Raw genomic sequence first — 24,456 nt, forward strand, 5'->3', positions numbered from 1 at the left:
CCTACCAAGTATGACATTGATTCATCTTGTGGTTGTTGTGGTAGTTATATCATCATACCAAGTATAAACTAAATCGGAAATATGGTTGTAGAGACATTGACATTTTGAATTTGTTTATGGTAAGCCCCGCCCACTCATAAAAGTTCATGAGATGGGAACCAAAAACAGTAGGGCACATCTACCTATCGTAGGGCATCTACCTACCAAGTATGATATTGATTCAACTTGTGTTTGAGATATCGTGTTTACAAGCTGTTTTTGAAGATTTCCATCAAGCCCCAGTCACTCATGAATATTATTGAAGTAAATATTGTTGTTGCAAAGAACATGTACTTACTATGTAGTTACATCACCATACCATTTTCAGAATTTTATTTTAAGCCCTGCTCACTTTTGGGAGCCTAAAACAATAGGGCACATCTACACATCATGGGGCATATATCGACCAAGAATGCTTTTGATTCAACTCGTGTTTGATGAGATGTCGTGTTTACAAGCTGTTTTGGAAGATTTCCCATGATTAAGCCCCATCCACTCATGCATATTTATGAGTTCAATTGTTCATGCAAAGAAAATGTACTTGCTATGTAGCTACATCACCATATCAAGTATAAACTAAATCGGACATGCGATTGAAGTGATATTGACATTTTAAGAATTTTACGTTAAGGCCCGCCCACTCATTAAATATGCATGATAGCCCATCGTCTAGTGACCCTGACTATATAATATATATTATATAGCAAGTATGACATCAATCAAATATTTCATTCTTGAGATACCATGTTTACAAGCTAGGGCGCCACATGCACACATACATACATAAGCACCCACATGCACCTTGACTGCATAGGTTCCGATGGATGCAAAGCATCGGAACCAAATATAATCAAATCTTGGCTTTGAGAATAAAGTTTCCTCAGTTGTTTGGATAGGTTGTGCATGCCAGTTTTCTCTATCACACATACCAATATAATGGTTGGGTTTGTGTCTCCTGCTTTTTTATTTAGCCAAATACACATATTTATAAATTAAAACTGGATATATATATGTTACCTTTTCGTTCTGATAGGCAGTGACTGCGATAAACTCCGTCTCTCTGAACACAAATGTTCGGAACTGGCTCCATGGTAGCTTCAGAATGTCGTTGGCTTTAACGATGTGGAAGCGGGGTTGGTACTTGTGCATTGAATTCAGAATAGTCTGTTTCAAAATGAAAAAACAACGAAAAGTTGATAGGAAGATGATATCATCTTCAGCAAGATTTCATATGAGCCTAGATATGTTTTACGAGGAAGCATAGGTCTAATACATCATGCATCTGTTACGAACTGATCTCGTCGCAGAGATTTCGACTTTACGAAAGTAAAATCGTGTTAGCATTTTTTCTGTGTGGTATAAAACCGCTTAGAACAAACAAATACATTGACAGAAAAAAGGTCAATTACACGGTTCGTGATTTTATTTATTTAAATAACACGGGGCTTGTCTTGACCACCTACGAACAGTTAGAAATCCAACAAAGCACTTCAACAATTATGTATACGGATATGAATTGTTTGGAGGATATATCCATCTGGGCCGTCTGTTGGTTGAAGGATATATCCATCTGAGCCGTCTGTTGGTTGAAGGATATATCCTTCTGGGCCGTCTGTTGGTTGAAGGATATATCCTTCTGGGCCGTCTGTTGGTTGAAGGATATATCCTTCTGGGCCGTCTGTTGGTTGAAGGATATATCCATCTGGGCCGTCTGTTGGTTGAAGGATATATCCATCTGGGCCGTCTGTTGGTTAAAGGATATATCCTTCTGGGCCGTCTGTTGGCTGAACGATATATCCTTCTGGGCCGTCTGTTGGCTGAAGGATATATCCATCTGGGCCGTCTGTTGGTTGAAGGATATATCCATCTGGGCCGTCTGTTGGTTGAAGGATATATCCATCTGGGCCGTCTGTTGGTTAAAGGATATGTCCATCTGGGCCGTCTGTTGGTTGAAGGATATGTCCATCTGGGCCGTCTGTTGGTTGAAGGATATGTCCATCTGGGCCGTCTGTTGGTTGAAGGATATATCCATCTGGGCCGTCTGTTGGTTGAAGGATATATCCATCTGGGCCGTCTGTTGGTTGAAGGATATGTCCATCTGGGCCGTCTGTTGGTTGAAGGATATGTCCATCTGGGCCGTCTGTTGGCTGAAGGATATATCCTTCTGGGCCGTCTGTTGGTTGAAGGATATATCCTTCTGGGCCGTCTGTTGGCTGAAGGATATATCCTTCTGGGCCGTCTGTTGGCTGAAGGATATATCCATCTGGGCCGTCTGTTGGTTGAAGGATATATCCATCTGGGCCGTCTGTTGGTTGAAGGATATATCCATCTGGGCCGTCTGTTGGTTAAAGGATATGTCCATCTGGGCCGTCTGTTGGTTGAAGGATATGCCCATCTGGGCCGTCTGTTGGTTGAAGGATATGTCCATCTGGGCCGTCTGTTGGTTGAAGGATATATCCTTCTGGGCCGTCTGTTGGTTGAAGGATATATCCATCTGGGCCGTCTGTTGGTTGAAGGATATATCCATCTGGGCCGTCTGTTGGTTGAAGGATATGTCCATCTGGGCCGTCTGTTGGTTGAAGGATATGTCCATCTGGGCCGTCTGTTGGTTGAAGGATATGTCCTTCTGGGCCGTCTGTTGGTTGAAGGATATATCCATCTGGGCCGTCTGTTGGTTGAAGGATATGCCCATCTGGGCCGTCTGTTGGTTGAAGGATATATCCATCTGGGCCGTCTGTTGGTTGAAGGATATATCCTTCTGGGCCGTCTGTTGGTTGAAGGATATATCCATCTGAGTCGTCTGTTGGTTTATCCTTCTGAGTCGTATGTTGCTTTATATTCTGTTTATGGAGGCCTAGATTGATTCAACGTTCTTTCTCAATCAGGAGCTTGCCTTTTAAGAGACGAATTGCATGAGCTAACAGAATGGTCTAGAAATAACGAGAAGTTGCGCAAAGATAATACATCATCATCGTTTTAGTGGATATGGTCCAGACTGCTTCGAATAGCCTAATTTGTGGACGAATGAATGCATTTCTTCTGTTTTATATGATCATCTCATGTCGGAAACAGGAGACTCTGCTATACCATTGTTACTCAGACACATTAAAAATGCCCGCTATGAAATTACTGTGGAAAGACCTTAATTGTTACAAAACTAATCTTGAAGTGTTAACTGGGTGTTCGTGCACTCTCCTCATCAGGCGTGAACATTGGCATTCTCTTCGGGCCGAAACTGCCACGTTTGGCGCCAGTTGAGCAAATGTGCGAAAAGGAAAATGGCGGGAACTGATTTCGCGCCTTTCGAGGCGCGAAGAAACGTGTCACCAAACAGGAAAGTGTAAATATTTGGAACTCTAGTAGACTGAAACCCAATGCGTCCAGCGTAATAACTTGTTCATCACATTACAAACGTCTTAACGAAGAAAAGAAATTAACGACCAACGAGTCGCACATTAAATTGCTACAGCGCTGTCACGTAGCGAGGTACTTGAGGGTTCATAATATGAAATTTACGTGTTTGTGAATGCCGCATATTACAGATGACAGTCAACGAATATAAATTGCATCAGAAAATATTGTAAAGCCTTTTAAAGACAGGATTTGTGAAATATTTTAATTATGACGTATGGTATGTTGCATTATACCTTCGCTGAAATCGTAAAATTTGTGGGGCAGAAAAATGTCACTATTTTAAAACATACTCATCGTAATAAAGAATCAGAACTCTTTAATTTATTTTCCATTGCCGATATTATAACTCACAACACCTCCATGGGAACATCGGTTCATTACTGTTGAATGAAATCTTAACAATAATCCTTAAGAGGATCAGAGCTAATTCAGAGCTTAATTTATGTTTACTTGTGAAATAGTTATATAACTTAATGCATCCTGGCGAAATGTACATTCAATTCTCGCATGTTGTTTTCGAGATGTTCATTTAAATGCTATGGTTTTGTAACAAAAGTGATCTTGAAGCAAGGGTGTGATGTCACACATGAAAAACTATACAAAGATATATTCCTTCATCCATACTCTATTGTTCTTATGAATGATCTGATTTTTACTGACAGTTTGACAAGAAGACAGGACCACGAAGAAGGGATTCAAGTGTCAAGACTGCCGCTGGCAGATCGTCAAGGCTTAGAACAGATTCAGTTTCTCTGTGGTGCCACGTTTCTTCCACGCAAACTTGAATTGACCATCATCAAGGGTAATATTGCCCTGCTGAAATAACTGTTTCCTCGATAGTTTTGTACCCGTCACTCTACAACAACATACACCTGACATACATTACAGATACCTTTAAAAATATAAACGGTGGCTCTCTTTAAAGTACATTCTGAATTTGTCTCAGTGACAGAGGGGAAAGGGAAACGCAAAGATTAAGAAATAAATACAAATGAAGACCAGAAAAAAAAATGTGTAGTTCTCAGGATAAAACTACTAGTATGTGCTTGGTCAATTTTGAGAACTAATCGTGCAGAGACACAAACCAAACTGGATCTCCATCGATAGTTGCTCTTGCAAGAAACTGAAGGATTTGTGTTTAGTAGATTTTGTCTCCAAATTGACCGACATGCATTTTGTGGAACTAATGACATAACTGGTAACCACAACACACATTTGAAGAGAACAAGACACGTATTCAGTGGGCAGAGAAATTTCAAACAGATGGATAAATCTCACACGTTGTCCTACATAAAGACAAGCTCGCAAATATCGAGAAAGATAAATGCACACACCAAGCAATACATCAGTCAAAGCCTCTCGAAAATGACGGAAATTGGCAATATGTTTTGAGACTGCTGACATTTTTAGGTCGAGGCGGGGAGGTACTTCGGCTATGGCGGTCCTGGTTGGCCGGTTTTTGATACGCTAATTAAAGGGCATCTACCTCCTAGAGTTGAACGAACAGGACGCACAACAAATGTTTGTGCATAGTGAGCAAACTAACACACCGACGACAGTGAAGGCAGAAAGCTGCTAGTTTAGGATTTGTGTATTATGATGGGATTGCAACCCTTTGCCTTTGTCTTATAGATATAGTCATATAGACAGATCTTGAAAACGGTTCTTGGTTTAATGCAGGGCTTCCCTAACTTTATCCCCCCACGAACCCCATGTGAATGTCAGAGCTGTCCACGAACCCCCAACTTTTCGAGACAAGATCTGAGTCATTATTATACTATAATACGCATAACAGTGCTTCGTAAAAGATCAAGTTCATAGTGTAATATTGTAGAGTTTGTCGATAGGTGCGACTTTTATACATTACTAAATTATATGATATATCATATTTTAGTTCAACAAAAAGGACTCTAGTTTTGACTTTCAGAAACGTCTCACGAACCCCTTGGGATGGACTCACGCACCCCCTGGGGGTTCATGCACCCCAGTAATTGAACCCCTGGTTTAAAGTGTATGTTGCACCATAGACGAAAAATAGACAAGACGCCGATGGAAACACATATACTCTCTCCAAGGTATAGTCAGTACCAACACACAAGGGCGAATATGAACGTTAACGAAAAAGTACGTTGACACTGACTCGATTTGGCATTAAATTACATTTGCAAACTTGCAAACTTGAGATGTTGCGACATTGCAGCTTGTCAGATAACGACATCAGAATTGGGGGAGAGGGGTTGGGGTTGTAAGGCCGATTGCAGCTGTCTTAATAACGTGCACAGTTTACAATTAGAAGTAACGTTGAAACTTTCTTATATAAACATTGTGAGGATTTCATTCCCTGTTTGAAAACGTAATGCATTAATTTACTGCACGAAATACCAAAACACATGATGCGAAGAACACAAAAAACTAAAAGCAACAATAGTGAATAACGTGGGTTACTGTATGCTATAAGAGACATTGTTCCATTTTGGTTTTCCTGTTTAAAACAATAGTTTGAGACCAATCGTTAGGGCTGATTTCTGTAACCAAATAAAATATTTCTCCATCATATCAGGATATTATTATGTTAGAAATTTAAAAGCTATTGCATTACATCAGCAGATAAAGCAAATACAACACATATCATTGCATAATGTTAGGACTCGAAAACAATTTATTTATAAGGCCTATAATAACTGTACTTTCGAATATTGATTGAGTATAGGACCTATTTTTGCTTGTCTTCCTTCCATTTTTTTCAGAAAAACATTACGAAAGGATCCTCGGTGTTGCATTTCTATATGCATTTACGTTAAAGTTTGTGGCTTGATCCTTTAATGTTGTTGTTATCGACAATGGTACGCTGTATAATCTTGTTGTGGTTATACTGATGCATCTGTTTTGATAAATGATCCAAACGCCCTGCATAAACTTTGTAATACCAACTATACTAATACTAAAATGTCCGTCAACCTCACTCGGAAAAAGGCGTAGGACACGAAATGACTGACAGCGATTAAACTGAGCGAAGAGCCAAGCCCTTTTTGGACGCTAAGTGGTCGAACAATAGATGTGAATAGGAGTAGTAGTTATTTAAGGGCAAAGCACATTGAAAGGGGCGCGAAAAAAAGGAATTAGAAAATTCAATATTCAATGCAGACAATAGAAGTCAAGTCGGACAAGAGGCTCATCCGTTATAGTGACACAATTTGAAGTAGTCGTGGCGCCTGTCAAGCAAACACTGGGCGGATTTTACAAATATGCATGTCAATATTATACTAGCTCACACAGTCACCACGGGAAGTCGGTCTAACACCCTCAGGTCAAAAAAATTCACTTTGGAATAGCATTTCAGTTGAACTGGAAAATGAAACATGGACTGTAGTATCCATCAGCTAATATCAACTGTTTTATAATCGTGTTAAGGGAGCAAAGTAAAGACGGTAGTGTTACGCCATTGTTGTACATGATGTCACAAATAAGTACCGCATATAATTTTTACATTGACCCGAATTGGCTTTGGAGAACTAATCACTGATATATTAACTGAACTTAAACAGTTGGGTGATCGCATGTACGACTGCAATACCGCTATTCTTTATAAAAGCTTCCTGAGCAAAGAGTGACCGCTAGAGGCAAAAATGTTGCTATTTCTTCATGAACAGCCTTAGTCCGTTAAAACGATTTAGCGATTTCATGGTTTACGCTATTTCACTTTACCATGCACATTTTCGTGTAATTCGATAACAAATACAAATACTCCAAATGCTATGCAAGGAAAGCCTAAACATGTATTTCTGTTAAATTTCAAACTAATTTTATGAATATTGACATTTGTTTGATCATTCTAGCTTCTCATTGCGACCAGCCCGGTTGAACCGTTGGTAAGTTGCCGTGGAAATGAACGGCTCAGTTCATCAAAATAAGGAGTCACTGCGGGAGCTTAAATGTGGCAAAGGAAAATGCCTATAAACAGCTGTAAAATATACTGTAAAGATCAAATTGAACTATATATGGCCTGCATCAGAAAACCCATGGGATGGTTTCTCGGTTAATGTCATTTTCTGGCCAGAACTCATTGAACTTTCTTTAGACAAACAATATTTGTTTATCAATAATCTCTTATTTCACAATATGATGTAATAACCAAGCTACCACGATTGATAGGCTATTCTAATTTATCAACGAGAAATCCATCAAAGATAAGGACATTGTTATTGTTGTTAATTTCACAAACGTACATTGCTTTTCGTAGTCGAATTTGGATGTTTCACATCTCTTTGTAATTCCTTGTTATCATTGGGATGTTGAATACTATCACTTTAAGCTTATGAGGCTACGGAGTACTATGTCCCTTTAAATGATTATTTTCTATAGAAATACAAACCTCGATAAATGTATATATATGTTTGAAGAGTAGGATTTGAGATATAGTGAATAGTCTTGAGATAAATTGGCTTGTTTGTACTTTTTACGTAGGTGTGTATATGAAAGCCACTCAGCGGTAACCACTAAAGGGACTTTGGCCATGTTCAGAGATAACCTCAATTGGACCCTTACACTCCACCGACTTCAATATCTCAAAGAGGTAGATAATATGATTACAGCTAACTGAACAATCGAAAGCCGACACACTTTGACAATAAGTACCAAGAATGGTCAAGACAAAGACCATTTGTGTACACGTAACCAGAAGCTAAAAACGCACAGCTATATTCATAAGTCGTTGACCGTTTAAGGGGCGTCTTGGTGTCCCGAAACGCGCCTTTGGCAAACAAATTTCACTGACACAATGAGAGTAGATGAACGGTCCAATGATATTTCAAACCGTGATTAATAATTGTAGTCTGCGCAGATAGTGTCACACAGAGGGTTGTTATTTGTGCTACCATCCATCATATCACGACAGACTGCTGCCTTTGTCATCCTAACCATACAAGGCGCTGAACTACTTTGAAAGTAATTTTGGCAACTTCTTAATACCTCAGCCGTTCGCCATCGGGCTAACTGTGTACACGGCATTGTTACAAACGTGTTAAAATTTACAAACAACCGGGGTTTATAAGCTGTGCTAACGCAAATGCACGATCTTTGTAACAATATATGGGTGTCAAATAAAGTGCACTATTCTTTTCATGGTTGTCCAAGTGAAAACACCGTTGCCTTCTAACAAAACATATAGCGAATGATCTAATCATTATTTGTAAGGAGGTGCAAGAAAACAGCTTTAGCAAAGGACGTAACTGTCGCACTTGAGCCGACAAACTTTGTTCCACACCCTAAACGTTACGTCTCTGATAAAGGTTAGCAACTAGTAGAACTTGGTAAGGAAGCTATAATAACTTTACTTCGCGTTCAGAAAAGGTAAGGTATAAATGCTTCATTGGTTTATTCCTTCTCTAAATGTTTTACTGTCTTTATAAAGAAAATTAAATATTCACAACCAGAGAGTTATACAGTGACCATACATTGAACTTGGCTGTGACTAGTTACTGCTTAGTTTTTTGCTCTGCTGCCCCCGGTTTTGGAATACTGCCGCTCATTTATGGAAATCACACGAATTCATTAATTTCCTTAGATATTTTAGATAGGTATTAAATAGGTACACTACAAGAACAAGAATAACACCGCACAATCTGGTAACATATGTACCTGACTAAAATGATCCTTCATTACTCGTTTACACCGATGAAGCGTTCGCAATTATTTAATTTCCGCGTACCTTTCTATGACAAGGCGAAGAGATCAGTAAAATAAACAGCAACAGAGAAACAACACACAAGTGAAGCTATTGTACCTACCGTATGTCATTATGTGTGTATGGAAATAAGGTTAGCCTAGGGGACCGCACATAAGCCACAGCTTCTATACCGTTGGCAATGGCGTCTTCAGGAACACATATAACGTCTGCATTCAGCAGCAAACTACTTTGATTGGGTTCGAGGGCCTCACTAGATGCCCTCTTACCATTATACTTAACGCCGATGACTATTTTGTCAGTCTAAGTTTTACATTGTACAAGAATCAACAATAAGATCAACTCCTCCTTAACATCAGTGTACAGACTACTGGAGGTTTCACTATTAGCCCGGGGAGGGACACGAACAAGAACAAGACTTGAAACTGTCAATTTATCCTCCCGGCAGAATTGGTAATCTCTTTTGAGACATAAGCTTGTCGGAACTCAAAAGGTAAAAAATATATATATTACAAATATATAAATCAAACTAAATAAACTTGGTAAATTTCGTAAAAACCTGCGGCTTATCAAACTAAAAATAAATGCAAAGTAACAAAACGCGTTGGTAAAAACAACCTCTTTGACGCCTATGAAGAATGAAAAAGTTCGGTTTAGTAGATACTAGTCGAGATAAGTTGTCACAAAAGATAGCCAAACTAACCTTTACCAAAGACATCGTCCTAAAGGGCAATCATATTGTTACTTCACGGTTTCTGGAGCCAAACATTTTAGGATTACAAAAGGCATTGCCACATTGCCACAAGCGACATAACATATAACATCGGAAGAAATTCAACATTGTCACTTTTCGTTGGAAAAATACTTAAGCGGAAAGTCACTTCCACCTTTATTTTAGGAACACCATAATTAATCATTAATCAACCACCGATTAAAAACAAAACGTTATCAAACCTACAGTAAGATATATACTGGGATAAAATATTGGTATAACAGAGAAAGCCAGCCATTTAGAATTGTTAACCATCAGAACGTTAAATATCGAGTTATTTTTTGTCCCTTTGCGATTCTGAAATTTCGTTACTTGTGCAAGTTAACATTCATAAGTGACTAATATTTCAAATGTTTTTACTCTCCTTCTTCATGAATAGTCAACGTTAGGAACAGATATTGGATTTTGGTAATTGTGCCAAATCGAATCTCAAAATTAACTTCAGTACAGCTGCTTTATTTGCGGCATATAATTAACTGTTTGTTGAGATATACTACAAAAATTAATGCAACAATATACTTGCAAGGAACAAACGTTTGTTTTGGACGGTGGGGAGTCGGGGTGGGGTGGGGTGGGGAGTCGGGGTGGGTGGGGGGTCGGGGGTGGGGTGGGGTAGGGTGGGGAGTCGGGGTGGGTGGGGGGTCGGGGTGGGGTGGGGGGAATTGAGACGAAGCAGATGGAAGGGAAAAGTTGCCAAATAACACAACGAAAAGGCTAATGTAGTTAGACGATATCATATCTAAATTATCATAGCCGACGTTGGAAGGAATAATATATCTATAAACGCATAAATTCAGCAATACATCAGCACGGAGACTTCTTCCTATCGAGACAAAATTACAAATTTTTGCAACACAATGTGCAAATTGAGAAACCTGTTACATGAGAAACAGGGAACGAGTGTAACAAAAACAGGGATTAAAACGGTACATACTAACTCCAATTACTGTTACCTGATATTAAAATTTAATGTGCAGAAATATATACGTAACATTGTACAGAAGAGAACTGATTAAAAACAACACACACACAAATTAATGTAAGAAATAATTATAAAATTACATTCAATTAGACTTGACAAGTTACATTGTTTTGCAATAGGACAGTAGGCCGGCAGCAATATCAATCAAAAATCGATACTTTTGACGATGAATGGGGGGTAAGTTAAATTACACCTAAATTACCCCTAAACCCGAACATAAGTAATGTCTGTATCACATTTGGATAGCAATTGATCAAAACTAATGCATCTCTTTATTTTTAGTCGACAAATTAACGTTAATTTGCGAACATTACTTATTCCAATTAGCTTTAAACATTTCATCGCAGACGCATTTTCATCTTAATATAAATGACACGAATATGGGGAATCGTATATTGTCCTGTTTGGTTCAGTTTTTCATGCATTCTTTTGAAACGTAATTTAACAATAGTCATACTAATGAACTGCATGATCATAGGAAATTTAATATCACATAGCATCGCAAATTTACCAAAATTAGCACAAATGCTGCTTTAACTAAAAACTAAACTAAACTTAACTAAGCACACACACTTACACATACAGACAACAACAAATAAAAATATGTTATCAACAATGAAACTTACAAATCCATGTTTATCGGATATGTTATTCGTGAGCTTCAGTTTATGGAAAGATACGACTTTCTGCATCCATTGCTCTCCTGAGGTTGGTGAATCAGGATGTATGTACATTCTCTTTGGCATCTCCGGGTCGGCTTTTCCCGCTACCATCCAGCGAGAATTGTGAAACTTGTAACGGCAGTCGTCAGCTGCCACGATGTCCATTAAGAGAATATACTTCGCTTTCTTGTCTAAGCCAGACACCCGCACCTTGAAGGACGGAAACATTCGTCTGCAATTCGAATTAAAGAACATCATATTTAAAATCAATGAAACCTTTATCTCTCTTTTCTCATAATTAAAATATTTGGTTACTTTTTCACGGCTACCAAATAATGACAACAGCATGTACCTGTAACTGATAATATTGATTAAAAACTTAAACTATATTGTTAAATCGGTTTAACGTTAATTCAACTGTCAGTATTGTACCTGATCCATGAGATTTGTCAAACATTCTCCTATATTTGCACATTTCTAAACTCTTTCGTTTTTCTGATAGGAAAATGACCAGTTTGCATTAATTGAGTTTATGAAAGATAATATGACAAAGAAGCCGAAAAATGAACGAGGAATGGTCGAAAGATTTAAATTTCTTAGCTGTTGAGATTATAGGAAATTGCTTCATAGCTAAATAGAACTATAGAACACGACAGAAATTGCATAATATTATTAATGATAACATTATTACTATCTATGGTTCACATGAAACGTTGTTTATGGTTAATTTATTTTGCATATCATTATTACTAAATTCTTTGAGGTAACCTTCATTTTCTTTCTTTCATGAGACTTCTGAGTGAGTAAGCGCTTCAGTTTGTAATTGCATTTCCCAAGAGTCAGTTGCCAATGAATTGATCAGTTAACACAAGGCTATGGTGATCATGTTTTACAACATTACGACACCATGATATTACAAAGCCTGTTTGGTTCATTGGTCAACATAACAAAGTATTAAGTGGCAAAATCGATACTCTCATTTTGTAACGTGTTTCCTATTTATTGATTAGCTTCGATTTTACCCTGAAGCCTCTTCGAGGTGAAATATTAAACCATTGGTTTTTACAATCGATTGGTTGTTATCAAGCACTCTGGTACTAAACATCGAATGATCAAACTCTACTTCGTTCTATCAAATAATGATTCTTAGTAAGTTAGGTGCCTTCAATCAGTTCTAGACGTAAGCAGAGTACAAACTGAATGGTTTCAACCAAACCTCTTTACCTTCGCAATATCATCCCAGTTTACTGTGTATAGATCTTAATGAGAATAAATGAAAGTTTTCCCAAAATCAAGTTTAACATACACACATGGAATATATCGAATACAAAGTACACACAAAAATCAATTCAAGTCGTTAATATGTTTGTAGTGAATCCCTATCTAATTTAGCCAGTGAATTAAAGGAATTTTATTCGGATTAATTCTACATGTTCAATAAATGTTTAATCCATTTTTCCATTTTTCATTTTGGTTTCAACCAAACCTCTTTACTTTCGCAATATCATCCCAATTTACTGTGTATAAATCTTAATGAGAATACATGAAATCTTTTCCAAAATCAAGTTTAACATACACACATCGAATATACACACAAAAATCATTTCAAGTTCTTAAAATGTCTGTAGTGAATCCCTCTCATCTTTAGCCAAAGAATAAAAAAGGAATTATATTCGGATTAATACTACATGTTCAATAAATGTTTAATCCATTTTTAGTTTTAGTTTTGTTTTCTATGCTTTTTTTAGGGGGGAAAGAAGTTGATATGATAGAGAGGGCGCGCTGCATACAACCAAAGGTGCTATTTTTTTTTTACTGAAACAAACCCGTTTGTTCCCTCTGTCATGTATTCTGTCCCTTTGCAACATAAAAACAACTATTTATAAGACGCGGTATTTGAGTGCTTAATTTTTGAAATCATGAATGATTTTAATTTAGTATAAAATAAAATTGGATTTAATAAAAGATAAGCAAGTTCTCAAAAAAATGCATTAAAATACTTGGACACCGTTTTTCAGTTGAACAACAATATACTGCTCTTACAACTATAGGGGAAACTAATGAACTACATACTAACAGCAGTGAATGAAACCAAGTTTCAAGGAGTATCGAGGATAAAATATAATTCCACTTGTTATAACACGGTCCTATTTAATAGAATTTAGCGTATTCAATTAAATTTAGAAAGATGCGAGAAGAGCTACATTCGCTGAAATGTGAAGACAATAACATAAGAAATAAACAAACGTCTTATATGTCAGTACCGTCATGTTCAATGTCATCGATACAGTAGTAGCGTTATTCCACGCAAAGTGCCACCTACATGTAAGAAACTCTTCAATAAAGCTTGCATATTAATGAGCGGTTCTGCCCTTATGTACCATTAATAAATTAGCTTTAACAATTAGGAAACATTACTAATCATCCTGATAATACAAAGTGGAAAAGCAGCATTTTCATCAGTTAACACGAGAAGTAAAATTCAAGACAATTTTGGTGAATTGAAATTATATCTAACTGATTTATTTAAAGTTACAAAGTGGACACTGGTTTGCCAACATTCATTGTTGATTGCAACATGCGGAATAATTAGGAAGTCCGTTACAGACAATTAATTCTTAAATCGTTCTTCTAGGGAAGGCAATTATGCACATTTGTTACAATACTAAAAGTATGAATGAATGGTTTATATCGTACGGAATTGTTATCCTTTTATAACATAATATAACATCGATATAAATTAGCCCGAAATTACTTTTTATTCTGCATTTAATGAATCGAGAATAGTTTGTTTCCTTTTCTGTTTACAGGTCATTAATCGTTATAACTACATTGCGTATGCATACACCTGAACAACCGTAGCTCGGAAAATTATTTCATAATTAAATTGCGCTTTGATTGATATGTGATATTGCAAAGATGCTGGCATAATTAAACTCTTTTATTTGTTTACAGTTATTATTAATGTTTTAATATTTTTGTGCACGATTGCTCCTGCAGCTTCCTGACAACACGACAGTTGAATCGTCAGCTACAGACATATAGCTCTACGTCATATCACATTAACTGACTTTTTCTTTTTTAAGAAAATGCATCTGTTATTGGTCTGTTATTGTCGTAAATTCAACTTTTGTTCAGTCATGTGATTTGGGTGGAGTATGAATTAGGAATGAGAAGGATAGTCTACTTTGAAGGTAGAAATTGAATAAATATTTGAATCAAATATTTTTTGCACTTCTAAGAATTCTATATATGGTCAGCGATATTCTTAATAAATGTTTCTGTTATATATATAATTAACACTTTAATCACGCCGCACAAGCAATGGGGTTTGTCTTGCATGTGATATTTAATGTGATTATAAAGACTTCGCTGTACCTCCTAATACACACAGTAACATAGCCCCATCAATCGCATAGATCGGCCACGTTGTCTTAAGAAAGTACAGAACATTTGATGTTCTTGTCATACATAAATCCATTGGTGCACCGTAACAATAATATTAAATATTGATGGAACGGATATTAACGAATATTGGACGTATAATAAAATTAGTTGGTTTTTAATTTGAGTAACGTGTTCTTCCTTGAGTCATATCTTTCTTCAGCAGAACTAACGCAATACAATATATTAACAATGCAATTGATCTTAATTCGGCACATTTGTCTATTAATGCTTTAGTTGAGGGTAAAGATGAACTCATGGCGAAAATATCGGTAATGTGTTAAATAACATCAATTCGGAAAGAGTAAATCAGTGGTTTAAAGTCGCTCTAAATGTCGATGTATTATCGGGATTAATGACTATTAACTAGATAATATTCAGCACTTTAAAAAAAAAATATCTCACTTTTTTCAAAGTACTCTATCTGTATGTAAAATAAATATTGTCAAACTAAGTGTAAAAGTCACAACAATGAAAGCATTTTATCAATGGGGAATTAATGAACCATTTAATGATCGCAGTAACAGTTATCGAATGTTGACATGATGTGCCAGTATTTATTCAATTGGGCTAATTTTATTAACGGTGTTAATTTCCTTTATCATTAATCAAAATATTCGGCTGATGAGGGCAAGTCGTTTAAGGTAATTCAGGAATGAATCCCCCCCCCCCCCTCCAATTTGTTTGATATTTTCAGTGTGATATATTTGTTTCTAAAAGAATAAAGATATCAGGATAATACAACGGGGTGAGGCACAAGTTTTGTTTGCCTTTTATTTTTTTGCAAGATTTAATCAATATTCTATATGTTTATATGTTTGGCTGTGAAAACAAAATTCGCAACTTTAGAAACATTGAAAAACAGCTAAAATTTCAAAATATTTGAATGTTCTCTGTATGGCAAGGGTATTAGTATCTTAACAAAGGAATGACTTAATGATAATAAACTAGCAAGCATCCTCATTGAAGAAGATTCAAATCTATTACTTCCGATTTCAAAATAAATAAATAATATTAAAGGCAAATTTCGATTTACTTTAGTTGACGTGTTAATGTTTAATATGTAAGAAAATTTGAAGTAAATATAGAACTATGTAGCAGTCACCGAAATTCTCGTATTTAGGAACCCGTCAGTCTAAGAAAACGTAGCTTTTCAATTTACTTGGTCTAAAAGACAGGTTTTCGTTACCTTATTCAAATGAGATATTCCACTTACCTTCCAGATTTCGTGATAACCATCTCTGTCCCTCGCTTATGGAATTGCTCCCAAAGATCTTTTGACTCCAAAGTAACTTTTGGATCATCCGTGTCCTCACCGACCTCCCCTGCCGTAACAGACGGGAACGGGGGTCGATGAAGGGTGTAGGCATGTGAAGCAAAAAACTCGTGGTTTCCATATGGTGACTGATGATCACTAAATTTTGGGAGGGGGAACCCAGGCAGGGGACCTCCATGTAACGCATGAGGTGCCCTATACAATCCAGGGAAAAACTGTGGCGGAGTTAGAATTGAGTTCATAGAAAAATCCGTTAATCTTGATGGTAGGATTGGGGCGTAGGCCATGCTTGGCGTGTTCAATGGAGTTGCTTGCTTCATTTAGGGATTCAACACAAGTAAACGGATACAAAAGGATTTTCACAGTATTAGAAAACGTTCTCTGAAATTTCCATTGGCTTCAAAGAATACGAATCCCGGTATTAATACAACACTTTCAAATATGCGTAACTGTCGTCAAGAAAACCACATATTGTCAAGTGATATTGTAATTATTCCGAAACACAAAACAAATTTATTAAAGAATAAATTCCTTCCGTTGAAATTGTTCTTCAGTAAATAATAGGACCACGATCAATCAATCCGGTAACTTTGCACCACTTCAACGAGACGCTTGGAGGAAGTTTCCTCTACGGACAGTTTCGGGTAAATCCGTGAACTTCTTACCGCTAAGGGTCCCGAGCGTCTAATGCTGTGAAGTCTTTTGTATCAACATGAGAGCTACTTAGGCGGCCGTTATGTCCTTTGGTTAACTGAAAGACAAAAGACGGGCTAAATTAAAAACATCTCGTTGGAGGTGTGAAGGTCTTTAATGACAACACTGAGAAAGAGGGAAATATAAAGACAAACGTGCTACTGAGGCATGCAGTGAACGAATGACAAGGTATCGGTTGAGTCACCATGAACAGGTAGGTATAGCTGCAAGTGCTAAAATACCGAACAGTTCAAACAAATTAATTATTAAGTCAATTTCTTTTGTTTTGTTTTGTATCGTTAGCACAGAAATAATACAATGAAATTAAAGAAATGTGTCTGGCACAATCTGTCTCTACGTTGGAATGATCAACGTGTCACAGAAATTGTCCTCTCACTAAAGGTAAATGAACAACGTTCCTTAATCTCAAAATATTAGTCGATGGATGCACAAAAAACATGTCACGAGTGTAGATGTTATGTCATGAGTTATTAATGATAGAATATAGCGTCAATTGAAACAATTTAAAAGTATACTAGCACCATTAAAAGTAACAAGACCAGGGATTCCAATTAAAAATAATATTAAATTCCTCACCAAAAAAAATATCTTTGGAAAGAAACCTCCGTAGATTAACTAATTCAATAACAAAAACACAAAAGTGCCCAGAGTGCATCCACCGTCCGCTTCGTACGTACACCCTACCTCAAATACATCAAGTCGTGCCACAGGGCCATTTTCTGGATGAAATATCCCCTACTATTCCCTTCAGTTGAGGTTTCTATAGGATGTTCAGTTCGCCCACTAGTCGAGGTGAACACAGTAGCTAAGGTGATTAAGCCTTCTTAACTTAGCCAAAGCTCTACACGCCTGGATAAGTACCTCTGGCGCCATGCATGTGTGGCTACACAATAAAGCTTGTCTACATTGTGTTTTCTTTCTACAGAGCAGGCTAGGAGCCCCCTAACGCGTCCGAGTAACCACGCTCACGTGCTGAGTGTTAGTGTCTGTCTGTTGACAATCGACCTACACATATTCTGTTACATTGATGGCAATATAAGTCTGGCCGTGGTATCGACATATCAGTTGAGAATTCATAGTGAGATGTTTTTTCTTTCATGTCGATATACAGTTCAATATAAATTTTGTGTTAACTGTATTAGAGTTTTCATGTGTTTGGTAAGATTTTTTGTGCGTTATTTCTACATGTGCTATTGGTTACCCGATTGATGAGCAGATAGTTCGCACTTATCATTAATGTTATTCATTTTAGAATTATTATTTTTTTCCATTTCGCTTTACTCTTAATGCCATTCAACAATTACAAGGAATACCAACGCACTGGTTTCTTCTTTTCTCTCATGATAACGCACTTTTTCAAAACTTGGGTGTTAAGCTTCATGTAGATTGTTACCTATTTAGATCGTTTTTTCGTTTTCACTTTGAAATGTGAACATGACAGGAGTAAGACAGCGACTTGGTATAATGTGACCATGATTGCGTTTTGTTTGTTGTTGTAAACTGTACAATTAACGTATCCATGTGACCTTGCGCATGACCTGTACAGCACACTGTATTTTAGAGTTGTCCATAGGATTTGAATTTAATAATGAATGCATAGCACCCTCTGTTATTTACTTTATGCGATAAATTTCGCATGAAAATCATCTATTAACACCACACGTCACTTTCACATGATAACGTGTCTGTAAAAGTATTTTCTGTCTTTATTATAATATGCAGTTGATATTTTTTATATGATTAAAGTGACTTTCCAAACACTGAAATGCATTCAAATAAATCATCACTGCGAGTTCTTTAAATATTTCTTTGCTAAATTGGCAAAGACGTTCAAACATAACTTTAAGTTATCAATGCATTCTGCTTTCTCTTTTTTTTATTTTTTTTATTTTTTTTATCATGTGTAGCTACGTGCATTCATACACCAAGGAACTGAACTTACATGTTGTCATGTAAAGATGCAGGACACATTTATAGAATGCGTTTAGTTTTTCTTTCAGCTTACACGTAAGATATTCAATCAAAGATGTTCCTTCAACAGATTCATCAATATTTGCTTACGGTCTGTAACCGTTAAAGGGAAGTTGCAATACTTGAATGTATAAAAGTTACCGCTGAAAAGCCTGTACGTGATTGACACAAGGGTTGTCATAGCAACCGTCCCGCCCCCTATAGCTGCTAGTGGTAGGAAAGATAATTGTCGCTGACTATACGAAGTGTTAACATCATTAAGAAGCGTTTGAGAAAACAGTCGAGGTGTGAAATCTCTTTGTGAATTGCCGGGGAAGACCATTCTGCGCTAAAGCTTTCTGGCGCCGTGACTATCTGTGGACTGATTAGGACTCAATCGAATGCCTGATCGCTGTAAGCTTGTTGTTCGGGATTCTTTTAAGGTCTCAGACTGTTTAAAATTATTCTTTGTTTCAATAACACATTTAGTTTGAACTGGCCGTGAAAAACTAACAATCACACTATCACAATAGGATATGCATTCACAGTTTTCGGCTCGAGAACGATTTGGGGAAGGGATCTTTGTCCGTTAGTGTAATAGAGTTTCGATCGTAGTGAATAATAAGCAAAGGGTAGGTATGGAAGGTAATTACTTGGTAGGTTTTATAGGTCTCATAGAACCCAATCAAAAGATAAAAAATTCTCTGACTGAGTGACAAATGGCAGTCCCCGATAAGGCCAATAGATAATTGAGAAGCCACAATGATATAGACTTGAAAGAACACCGACTGGAGAATGGTGGAAACCTTAAACTATAATTGTCCTCATTGAATCTTATAAACAAGCAAAGATACAATTACAAACAGAACGAAAAAGTGATGTGTAGATTTGATTGATCTGTTCATACATATACTAAATACCCGAATATGATGAGTCAGTGCACAATATACGGTGTTGATTAAAGGTGTTTTGTTTAGTGTTATTCTGTTTCGTTGCCAAATACACCCTTACACAATATGCATCGGCATTTTAAATAACAGTTTCGTATTATTTATCGAGTTTTATAGCTTTCGTTTTGTATTAAGACTTCTTAACAAAAAGGTTAATATCTCTACGCCTGTGCTGTCTACGATAGAGAGTGTACGCTTTTTCAAAATAAATTTCGCTGCACTGGAAATATGCCCATAGTCATAACAAGACTCCGCTATGGAAAGGAGGGCGCTGTAAAACTTTACAATGTAGACCTTGGGACTTAACTTGCCCCATCGAGCAAGCGGACAATCGAATTACTTTCTCTGCTGGATTAACAATCTCAAATATAACCCTACTGGAAAAACAAAAATAAACAGAATAAAATATATTGTGGAAGATATATGTCTCATATCATGTATCCGTTTTTGTGAGCAAATTTGCTTGTTTGGAACAGAGAAGTTAAAAAAGTATTTGGTTTTGGCACGATGAAGCAATCTAACATGCAATTACATTCAAAATGTACGCCGTTCCTAGTAAATAATAGAAAATGTAGCAATTTACTCTTGTTATATCTAACTCTGTTACGGATAAGAATCAATAAGAAAACTGAACAAATATTTTTAAATTTCATTACATTAACTGCTCTTTTGAGTAATTTATGATTTATTTGTCTGAAACAACATGCTTTATTGCACATAATTACTGCTCCCTCTATTCAAGTATGGAAATCAAACACACTAACGCACACAACTCAGGCTTTCATGTATCAAAACCACAGATTATAGCTGTATTCATTCAGCAGTTTACATGGACATTGGACATTCACAAAGAACTGCAATATACAAAGACACCTTTGTACCCCCCCCCCCCGCCTTCATATCCACAATTCTAAACTTGGGAGGAGTTCTCACTAACCGCTGTCCTTTCATCTACAGAGAAAGTGATGGGAACGTATATTTAATACAATCCATCGCATTGCAAGGTTAAAGAGCGAGGTAGAAAATATGAAATTTGTTTATTCATGAGCAAGTGCAAATTAGAATATTGGCTCAACAAAGTTGCTCGAAAGCACAACAAAGAAGAATATTCTTTGTTGTGCTTTTTGTAATATAAGAATAACAGAAAAACACTGTTAAACAACTGTGCTGTATTTAGAAAAAGGCTGGATCTCGAGTGAGCTACAAAAATTAAATTAAGTAATTGATTAGAAGTGAAACAGCCAATGTTTGGTTTTTGATTTGATTTATTTGGTTTTCTACAGATAATAAATATATACATGTGGAGGGAAGTCCTCTAAAAAACCAATGCAGGCTTTAAAAAGTTTTTGCAGCGCTTTCGAGCAAAACTATATAAAGACGAGGGGAAAAATTCTGCATCTCGTTTACAGCAAATTCGCTTATCATCAGTTCATATTTTTTCATTTAAGGAATAAGATATGTTAATAAACATTGCCCTTATAAGGTAATGCAAGAAAAGAGTAAACTGCAATTGCAACGTGCACAGGAACTGCAAGCAGCAGCAAAATGCCAAACATACATAAAGAAGAGAAAGATACTGCTTAAAAGAAATCATTATTGACAAGAAGCCTTAAAGAGGGATTACATCTCATCTATTGGCATTTTTGGAAAATTGAGATAAACTGAATTATTTCTACTGTACCTACAGCCTATCATGATGCGTTTTGTTGGATTTAATTACAGCGAGTATTAGGCTATGTGATTTTATACTACAGAAAAAAATGACAACGCTTACCATAGCCTATATGCAGCTTTCAAACCGAAATTACCGCATATACCTGCATAAAATACAGCCTCTAATGGTACAATATGGTAGTTATATGCGGTAACACTATTTGATAGCTTTATGCTAACTTGCTGAAACATCATTCACAAAGTTAATTAGTAGATGAATTTTGTTAGTGGTATTGATGTCATCTTAAACAAATATGAATGCTACATACACGACGCTTTACAAGTAAGATACTCAGGGATCTTAAATTTAAGTATTAGTAAAAATAGCTGCATTTTCCCTCTCTTCAGCCAGCAGGAATATTAACTTCCAAGTAAACATGAATTGCAACTGGATCAATGCATAATTGATTACACACACACAAAATATTACCCTTAGTACTCGTGATGCTGCTGTATAGGAGACTTCTCATGCACAGAAGACCACTGGACTTGAATTATCCCGCAGGACCAGACCCTCTGGTCTGTGAAACATTCCCAGCTATGCTTGTTAAAGCTGAAGTAATATCTGCGAGTAGCAAGCTGTAAGTTTGCCCAAGTTTGATAGTGACTTTAACTAACATGATACCAGCGAGCAGTACCGAGAGGGGGGAGTAGGAGGGGTATAAAATGAGAGAGTTTACCTTCGTTATAGTCTGTCAGCTTGGGTTTGTTGAAACACTATTTATGTAACACCTTGTGGAATGGGATCCGTAGAGAAGCCTCTTCATTGTAACAGTGCCACTACAAGAAGGCTACCAAACTAGATTAAAATACTTCACATCAAATTCTAATGGGTAACGTAAGCCTTCAGCGCGCATGCTCTATGATACATACCAAACAGACGCTTAAAGCTGTATCTACAGCTTTGAACGTGTAAGGCTATCGAATAATAGTTAATTACTATACCTTCATTCGTGCTAGTAGAATACAATACACTTTTCGTCTATTGAGACTTATCACCCTCTGTTCAGCCATGCGGTTTAATAGACTAAAATATTCCAAATAGTACGTTAAAAAATGACAACGCTATTATTGCTGTTTACATATATTAACGCCTCCCACCTTGAATGGTTCGCAGTCAAGTTGTTAAATACAAATGAATCTGCCTTTTGTGTATAGGTTGTTCAACGAATCTCTCTGTTCTATTATTGTAAGTTGTTTCAAAGCCTCGACACTGTTCATTTGGAATTCCTTTTGTTGCTATCTAAATTATACGGTTGAAGGTGTGAACGTAACTTCATAACCTTTAGTTTCAACTATCGAAGAATCTTCTTTATAGTACTATAGACTATGCAGTCAAAGCAAATCCTTGGTGGGCATAGCGCACTATGCAGTGTTCATATATAGGTATTACAGTTGGCGACAAGTATAGCTGCACAATATACGGTAAATCGGGCCAAAAGGCTTTATATGCTAACTGTTAAATCAACGGAATACATGCTCGCCTTACACCGGTGGTTTTAACATCGGTTCAATAACAACTCCCTGAATAAACAGTTTCACTATAACGTTTATCATCGACAAGTGTTAAAAATTTGTGACCGTATATATCAGTATAACAATGTTCAGCTCGTTCATGTTAAGAGTCATTTTGTTTCTCCCAGTGAGTTTTACTGCTAAGCATTTTCTTCTAAACGTCTAACATTCTTTAATGTTCACATCGTGTGTCTCGCTCAGGCATTATCACCGGCGAACTTTAACGACAATCATTTCGCTAGTACTTAATTCGAATACATAGTAACTTGTTGTGCTGGCCAAGGACAATGATACGTTTGGATGTTGAACTTGTATGTGAAATACACACATGTTCTTTTATCATGTTTTAACTCGGGATATTAGCCCGAATATTTGGTCTTATCTATCGCATTCGATCGAGTACGAGATATACGTAAACCATATAGAACTAGGCCTATCAGTCAAAACCGTTCTACGGAACACCCGTAAACATTTATACATAGCAAGTCACTAGAAAAATAATCATCTCATGGGGGATAGCTTATATCGGCTCATTTTTTTGGGTTATTATTCTTGTGCCATCTACCGGTAAATACCATGTAGGCCTATGTAAATACATTATATACTCAACGTGAACGAAATTGTCATAAACATTTGTGAACAAGCTGAACTGCTTGTATATGAGTTCCACCCGTCGGTAGCGGCTAACTTTCGGCGGTGCCATCTGGAGACATGCAATCTTTATAAGTCTAGCTGAATCACCTAACATCTTTGATTATATTATTAGAACTGAAAATCTGTAGTAAGTGAATTTAATCGTCTTCGTTCATGTCAATTGTAACTGTCAACGATATTATAATCAATAGTGCAGTTTAGTAATGCAATCCTGTATTTGAAGCAAAATCTTCGATAATTGCTAGTTTAACATCTTCTCTCCCAAAAGCTCACATAATCAGATTCACTACATTTGGTCATAACATATTTGTGTAAGAAAAAGGAGTTGTATACCCTACAGAGTTGTGCTTATGTTACACTTGAACCTATAGAAATAGGAGCAGAAGGCTAATTCTTTATCGAGTTTTGGGAGGTCATTTGTTTTATTTAGAGGAAATCTGGGTTCTATATACTTATTCTATTCATCACTAAACCTTGTATTTTATGAATAGAAATCAGTATACAACTGCAAATAGCTGAAATTTTCCTAAATTAGGTTTTCTACCATACCAAATCACTTGGATGTCAAATTTAAGCTTTTAGGTAACATGTATGAAAGTTAAACAGTTTTAGCAGGACACTGAAAATTATATTATTTTAAGCACATTTCTGTAATCAGGATATGAGGGGCAGGGTATCTCTTATGTGG

The 24,456-nt window shown here is 36.6% G+C and overlaps 1 protein-coding gene across 4 annotated transcripts in view; it reads right to left on the minus strand.

The window, feature by feature from the left end:
* Positions 1 to 24,456, minus strand: part of LOC139980861 (uncharacterized) — a 36,091-nt gene that overhangs the window by 8,611 nt on the left and 3,024 nt on the right. The window contains exons 1-4 of one of the 4 annotated variants that reach the window (XM_071992847.1): positions 22,280 to 22,918; positions 16,213 to 17,023; positions 11,517 to 11,784; positions 1,057 to 1,203 (exon numbers count right to left, since the gene is read on the minus strand). In XM_071992847.1, the coding sequence (XP_071848948.1) occupies positions 1,057 to 1,203; positions 11,517 to 11,784; positions 16,213 to 16,592 (795 nt within the window). In that variant the 5' untranslated portion in view covers positions 16,593 to 17,023; positions 22,280 to 22,918. Of the gene's footprint in view, positions 1 to 1,056; positions 1,204 to 11,516; positions 11,785 to 16,212; positions 17,024 to 17,562; positions 20,351 to 22,279; positions 22,919 to 24,456 lie in introns of those variants that run through there. The other 3 variants (XM_071992848.1, XM_071992849.1, XM_071992846.1) reach the window with 3 other exon arrangements.

This window comes from Apostichopus japonicus, chromosome 15 (assembly GCF_037975245.1).
Source record: "Apostichopus japonicus isolate 1M-3 chromosome 15, ASM3797524v1, whole genome shotgun sequence".
In the NCBI taxonomy this organism is placed as follows: Eukaryota; Metazoa; Echinodermata; class Holothuroidea; order Aspidochirotida; family Stichopodidae; genus Apostichopus; species Apostichopus japonicus.